Genomic DNA, 7,475 nt, shown 5'->3' on the forward strand with positions numbered 1-7,475 from the left:
TAATCCTGCCAGAGTCTCACTACAATTGTTCCTATGCATAACCTAATTTGGAGATACTTACGTCAAAAACCTAAATTTGAAACTCAGGCCAAATGCTTGCTCATCTCAACCCCCTGCCACCCAGCCCTGCCTCAAAAACAAAAAAAAAGTCATCACCCACGTTTGGCGCATGAATGAATGAAACAGCACAGGCATTCAAAATAAGTTAATCATGTGGACAGTATTTTGTAAACTGCAAAGTGCAGGACTCTCGGAAAGGTTACTGTAGCGCGTATAGGTCGGAATAACAGTCCCAAACACCCTCAGCTCTCCGCAGTGGCTCAGCTTGCGGCCCCGCTTTGCAAGTAAGCCCGGCGCCCCTCCGCCCAGCTCCGCCTGAAGCCACGCCCCCAGCGCGCGCGCACCCCCGGAAGTGATGCAACGCCACGGCCTAGCAACCGTTGCCAAGGAGCTCGTCTCTAGGAGCCCTCTAAGCCCGAGTGCCTCCTGGGGGGGTGGGGAAACGGTTTCCTGAGGAGAATTTGAGGTAACCTCGCCAATTCGCGGTCGGAAATTCCCCTGAACCCGAAATAGGAGAGAGCTCCTGTCCCCCCTTGGTTCTGGTGCAGCACCTTGCAGGTGGAAGGAGTCGTCGCGGTTAAGCCCCCAGTTAGGGGATCCGGCCCTTGCTGGGCTTAGTGCAGATCCAGGCCGCTTCCTGGCGGGATGAACAGTCCAGGGGCCCAGGGCAGCCCCCGCGAGAGGCCTGGTCAGGTGTGGGGTCCCCTGTCCTCTGTCCCGAGCCTGGGGTGGGGGACACTATTTCTGGGACTCCCAGGAGGCTGCGGGTCGACGCTTGTGCCAGTCTGGGACCCGGGCAGCACGGTTTCTGTCCCAAATTGTGCCAGAGAACACGCACGTCCTGGTTTTCATTGCTCCCCGCCCCTTGCGGCTCGTTTGTGGGTGAGTGCTTCGAAATTAGCGCGGCAACTTCGCGCTGGAAGAGGGACAGTAATTGCTTTTGCTAATTTTAGAGCGTAGAGACCGCTGGGCACGGATAGCCTACCTGTTCAGTACATCTTTGTCCTTATCGAGTGACCATTGCTGGCTGGCGGGCGACTTGCGGGGAACCCAAGAAGTTTCTTTGCCTTCCTGGGAACATTTTGCTGGTTTATCCAGATTTTTTTTTTAAGGGAAAAGAGAATAGACCCTTAGATAATTTCTAAATCATTTAAAATGAAATACATATTTCTGCAGGCAAAGGTTATGACGTGGACTTTTACTTAAAATACTTTAAACAGTGGAAAAGTAACACTTCCTAATGTGGATTTTGAAAAAAACTTATGTAAAGATTTTCTTTTTATAGCTTAAAGGAAACCTCAGATTTATTATAAGCCATGTTGGTTGTCCTTTCTATCATCTTTTGATTATTTCTTAGAAATAATATTTGTGCATAATTTTTCATCTTTGTGGATAAGTGATCATATNTTTTTTTTGAGATAGAGTCTCGCTCTTTTGCCCAGGTTGGAGTGCAGTGGCACTATCTCTGTCTCCCAGGTTCAAGCGATTATCCTGCCTCAGCCTCCAGAGTAGCTGGGATTACAGGCATTCACCACTACACTCAGCTAATTTTTGTATTTTTAGTAGAGATGGGGTTTCACCATGTTGGCCAGGCTGATCTCGAACACCTGACCTCAAGTGATCCTCCCGTCTCAGCCTCCCAAAGTGCTGGGATTACAGCGGTGAGAGACAGCGCCTGGCAGCAATCCATTTTTTAATTCTGACCTCAAATGATCCATCTGCTTCGGCCTCCCAAAGGGCTGGGATTACAGGCGTGAGCCACCACGCCTGGCCTGTATTTATACAGTGTTTTCTGTTTGCATCTGCTCACCTTAGCCTCCCAAAGTGCTGGGATTACAGGCGTGAGCCACCACGCCTGGCCTTTTAATTAATTTTTAATCCTTAAAGCATTTACCTAGGTAAGGCTATTTCTGCAATTAAGAAATTAGATACTCAATTTTTTAAAAAGTTATGATCTCTCTCACTGCCAGCCTGATTTCCTTTAGATTTAGTCTTATGTTGTTTCTGGCCTTGGGCCTGTGAACAAATTCATTCAATCTAGTGAAAGAAGTCACTGTTTTAGACATAGTGGATGTTCAAAATGGAATTGGACACAGATACGGAATTTACAGTTTAGCAGGGAAGAGGAGTTGTGTACCTAAAGAATAGCACAATTTCAAAAGTAATACTAGGAGAGAAGTGCAGATAAAGTGTGGTCAGCTATGGAGGACAGGTGTTGTCACTCTGCTGCAGAACCTGGGGGATAGCTTGAGAAAGATTTCCTGGGGGAACTGGCATTTGGTGGGCATGGCTTGAAAGATGGTTGAGGGGTTTGGTCCTCTGAAGATGAAGGAAGGATGAGCCATCATTTTAGACAGAGAAAGCAACATTAACTAAAGGCAGAGTGATGGAAAAACTAAGGAGCAGTGACTGTTTCTACACGCTGAAGTTTGAAGGGATAGAAAGGTGACAATTTGGAAATAAGTTGAAAAAGGATAAGTTGTGCCAGATCATAAAGAGTCTCGAAATCCAAAAAGTTTTAACTGTGTTTTGTATGCAATAAGGAGCTTACAGATGATTTGGAACGGGGAGAGGTGGAGATCAGACAACAGGAGGCTGTTGCCTCATTGAAGGCCAAAGGAAATGAAAGCCTGAATGACTCTAGGGCAGCAGAGTGGGTTTGTATGGGCCACACCGATAACAGAAATGGATGAAGAGCACTTGAAGTGTGCAGCTTCTCCTCAGCTGCCGTTGCTTGTGGACACGCACAAATGTGAGCCCACAGTTGCCAGATCTGATTTTCAAGAGAAACTGGAAATCTAAATTTTAAAGTAAAAATCTCCCAGTGTTTTTTGGGAGATTTGGGGGAAACATCTCACATGCATGTCTACAGCCTAACAGATGTTTAATTCCTGGGTAGAAATTATGCAACTGCATGGGAGAGGTATTAATGTAGGTAGGATTTGTTATTCATCTGTCCGCATGAACTCAGATAATTACTGTTACACCAGATGCATATACAACGCATTTGATGTTAAAATTAACAGTATATACTGCAGTTTTCATAATAAAGCCGTTATACTTGGAATTCTTTCAACAAAACCTTTTTCATATGCCATGTAGAATTATACTTTTCATGCCTGGGTTTTACGAACTTAATTCTGATTTTTTCCCAGAATTTTTGTTACCAGTATTGAGGAATTTTTTTTCTATTTTTACTCTTTAGTTATAAGACCTAATTATGAGTGATCAAATTAAATTCATTGTGGACAGCCTCAATAAGGAGCCTTTTAGGAAGAACTATAATTTAATCACGTTTGATTCCTTGGAGCCAATGCAACTATTACAAGTTCTCAGTGATGTTCTGGCTGAGATTGACCCAAAGGTAAGAGTTTTCTCTTTCTTTTTAATGGGTAGCAGAAAGCCAGTTTCTGCCTCTAAATAGCTGTGTGTCTTGGGCAAATTATTTAACCTCTCTGGGCCTTATTTTCCATGTCTGTAAAGTAATAGTAAATGATCCATAATGTTTCTCTGATAGCTCAAAAATTAAATTATCTACTAGTACCTTATTTAGAAATTACTTCTCTACTTCCAGACATAAATAGATTTGGTTAGGGAATGAAAATGCTTTTACAAAAGGTTTTATTGTGTTGCAAGTTAGCTCTTGTCTCTCATACACTGGTCCATTCCACTGGATACTTTTTTTGAAACTTAACATTCTTAGTATGAGTCTTGATCTGACTTGGGTGCACCCTCACTTGGAATCTGGGGGCCTCCATCCTTAATCTGTTTTATGAAGAGACCATTGTGCTGTTAAGCTCTAGCAGAACAATTTTGTCAGTGAGTTTAAATATTGTCCTTTGTTACATGTACAACAATAACATATTTTTTCAATTTCTTTGTTAGCAACTTGTGGATATCAGAGAGGAGATGCCAGAGCAAACAGCCAAACGAATGTTGAACCTTCTTGGTATTCTTAAATACAAACCTTCAGGAAATGCCACAGACATGTAAGAATCTGATCGTATATTGAGTTTTTTAAATTATGCTTTGGTATCCAAACTTTCATATACTGCAATCAATCTTTTTAGATAATACCTGGTTTCCCTAATTTGATATTTGATGGCCTGAGAACATCACCAAGTTTCAAAATAATCTTTTTTTTTAAATTTTTTTATTTTATTTATATATATATAATCTTTTAAAAGTGAGGTTCAGGGTGAAGAGTGAGGTGAAAGGGAAGACAAGTCAGAGAAGAAAAGTAGACTTTGAAAAGTGACGTCATGCTGGGTGCGGTGGCTCACACCTGTAATCCCAGCATTTTGAGAGACCAGGACAGGTAGATTGCTTGAGCTCAGGCGTTTGAGACCAGCCTGGGAAACATGGCAAAACCCTGTCTCTATAAAAAATACAAAAAAAAAAAATCAGTTGGACATGATAGTTGGTGTCTCTAGTCCCAGCTACTTGGGAGGCTAAGTGGGAGGATGACCTGAGACAGGAGGTTAAGGCTGTGGTGAGCTGTGATTGTGCCGCTATACCCCATACCCCAGCCTGGGCAATGAGGTGAGACTCTGTCTCCAAAAAAAAAAAAAAAAAAAGCTTTGAATTTATCTTTTTAAGAATGTTATAGAAAGCAATTTGGTATTGCAAATCAGATAGCATTTTGAACAAATACTATCTCTCTTCAAAGTTTACTGTTAAGTGTGTGTGTGTTTCTCTGTCTTAGGAGTACTTTTCGTCAGGGTTTGGTGATTGGAAGTAAACCTGTAATTTACCCAGTGCTCCACTGGCTTCTTCAGAGGCCTAATGAACTGAAGAAAAGAGCGTATTTAGCTCGTTTTTTAATAAAACTTGAGGTACCAACTGAGTTTCTTCAGGATGAAATCGTGGCTGACACCAATAAACAGGTAAATAATGCATAAAGAGCGCAGTGAAACTGTAATGGATTTCAAGGTGTGCTATTCAGATACATGTTAATCTTTCTTATTTGCTGTCTTGGTAGTTCCAAGTGGCACAAGAAGATAAAAAGATTGACCTTTGGGTCAATCTCAGCCAGAACATCACTGAGAACTTGTAATAGTTGCAATGTTCAGCTGTGGCCACATCTCAAGATAATGGCTTTTGCACACAAATATCATTTCATTGATAGGAGTATGTGAATAGAAAAAAAACCTGATAATCAGGTTTTAGAATAATTTATTATTTAGCAGTGGTGGGTAGATATGATACTGGGTTAAGTCTACATAGTACTTTATTCATCAGTAAAGTGACTACATAGTTTGTTATCCAAATTAGAGAGAAACAGACTATTGTAACAATTACACCAAGACAAATGGTTTAAACTGACACTATCCCAGGCAAATTGGAACATTTGAGCCCCTGGAAAGAAGCAGGCAAAGAAGCTAGGCTTGCAGTCCCAAAGGACTTCCCAATCAGACAGAGGGTAGAGATAGATTCCAGAGTTTGAAATCTCAGTGCACCTGTCTCTCCAGAGTTTTGGAACAACACTCTGCTCTGGCATAAGATCTTAAAGCTCTTGAGTACTGAGGATTCTAGCTGTCTGGCTTCTGATCCTGAGATCCCTAAGCACATTTTTGGCCAAAGACTGTAGGGAGAAAGAAATTAGGCTTAGATTTAAAAGGACTTTGATTTTTTTTAAAAAAGTGCTTCTGTTTAATGTTTCACACTTTTATTCCTTAGCACTTACATAGACTGATTTCTGCCAAACTGTTGTGAATAGTTTGTCAGTCTGTCTTTCCCAATAAATTCTGAGGTCCTTGGAGACAGGTGTCATGTCTTATCGATCTTTCTTTTCTTCTGAGACAGAGTTTCGCTCTTGTTACCCAGGCTGGATTGCAATGGCACGATCTCGGCTCTCTGCAACCTCCGCCTCCTGGGTTCAAGCAATTCTCCTGCCTCAGCCTCCCAAGTAGCTGGGACTACAGGCATGCACCACCACACCCAGCTAATTTTTTTGTATTTTCAGTAGAGACGGGGTTTCACCATGTAGACCAAGATGGCCTCGATCTCTTGACCTCGTGATCCACCCGCCTCTGCCTCCCCAAGTGCTGGGATTATAGGCGTGAGCCACCGCACCCGGCCTCCATCTTTATTTTCTTCCAGATTTTGTATAGTCACTTCTAATGTGAACTCAGTATTTGGATTGAGTCGCAATAACCAATTATTTTTATTTTTATCCATATGTTGTGCAATTTTGGGTGAACGTGGCAGTAACTCAGAATAGGTCAATATTGATTTCTTAAGGCAGTATATTTGCAAATAATTATGTCAGATGTCACAGTAGTTGCCGTGGGAGAAGCACAGCAGAATGAGACCACCTGTCTACTTGTCCTTACCTTTGAATATTTTACATAATGTGGGAAATAGAAAAGTGTAAATGTGTACTTTCTCCTTCCTAGGCTCCCACCATTGACAAATCTGATAAAAACTAATTTATCTAGAGGAAGTTAAGTCTTTTTTTTTTCTTCCGAGACAGAGTCTTGCTCTGTTGCCCAGGCTACATGAAGTGCACGGGTGCCATCTTGACTCAATGCAACCTCCACCACCTGGGTTCAAGTAATTCTCCTGCCTCAGTCTCCCAAGCAGCTGGGATTACAGGTGCTTGCCACCATGCACAGCTAATTTTTGGTAGAGATGGGGTTTCACCATATTCGCCAGGCTGGTCTTGAACTCCTGACCTTGTGATCCGCCCACTTCTGTCTCCCAAAGTGCTGGGATTACAGGTGTGAACCACCGTACCCTGCCTGATTAAGTTTTTGCTAAATATGCTCAGCTAATTAATGAAAGAATTAATGATAATAAAGACATCTTGAAGCATATTTGGTGGGCATCTCTCTCTCTCTCTCTCCATATATATGTATATATATATGAGAGAAAGAGATATACACACACAGTGATTTGTAATATATAATGGTTTATACATTTAGCCAGTCATTTCAGGGATCCTAATAAAAATGTGTATTATCTTTCCGAAGGAAGAATTGTAGAATTAATAATTTGTAGATTTATAAGATATGATCAAGAAAAATATTATTCTTGTAATTCCTCATCAAGATAACTTTTTGGCCAGGCACAGTGTCTCATGCCTGTAATCCTAGCACTTTGGGAGGTCAAGGCAGGCAGATTGTTTGAGCTCAGGAGTTCAAGACCAGCCTGGGCAACATGTTGAAACCCATCTCTACAAAAAATACAAAAATTAGCCCAACATGATGGCATAAGCTTGTAGTCCCAACTACTTGGGAAGCTGAGGTGGGAGGATCACCTAAGCAAGCCCACCTAAGCAAGCCCAGGGAGGTCGAGGCTTCAATGAGCTGTGATGGTACCACTGCCCTCCAGCCAGGGTGACAGAGTGAGACCCTGTCTCAAAAACAACAACAAAACTTTTTTTTTTTTTTTTTTTTTTTTTTTTTTTTTTT

At 41.8% G+C, this 7,475-nt stretch overlaps 1 protein-coding gene across 2 annotated transcripts in view; it reads left to right on the forward strand.

Annotated features, from left to right (window-relative positions):
• The first annotated feature begins 423 nt into the window (after positions 1-423).
• Positions 424-7,475, forward strand: part of IFT81 (intraflagellar transport 81) — a 107,550-nt gene continuing 100,498 nt past the window's right edge. The window contains exons 1-5 of one of the 2 annotated variants that reach the window (XM_017541885.2): positions 424-946; positions 1,116-1,117; positions 3,266-3,424; positions 3,946-4,049; positions 4,766-4,946. In XM_017541885.2, the coding sequence (XP_017397374.1) occupies positions 3,281-3,424; positions 3,946-4,049; positions 4,766-4,946 (429 nt within the window). In that variant the 5' untranslated portion in view covers positions 424-946; positions 1,116-1,117; positions 3,266-3,280. Of the gene's footprint in view, positions 947-1,115; positions 1,118-3,263; positions 3,425-3,945; positions 4,050-4,765; positions 4,947-7,475 lie in introns of both variants that reach the window. The other variant, XM_017541882.2, reaches the window with a different exon arrangement.

This window comes from Cebus imitator, unplaced genomic scaffold, assembly GCF_001604975.1.
Source record: "Cebus imitator isolate Cc_AM_T3 unplaced genomic scaffold, Cebus_imitator-1.0 Scaffold8, whole genome shotgun sequence".
In the NCBI taxonomy this organism is placed as follows: Eukaryota; Metazoa; Chordata; class Mammalia; order Primates; family Cebidae; genus Cebus; species Cebus imitator.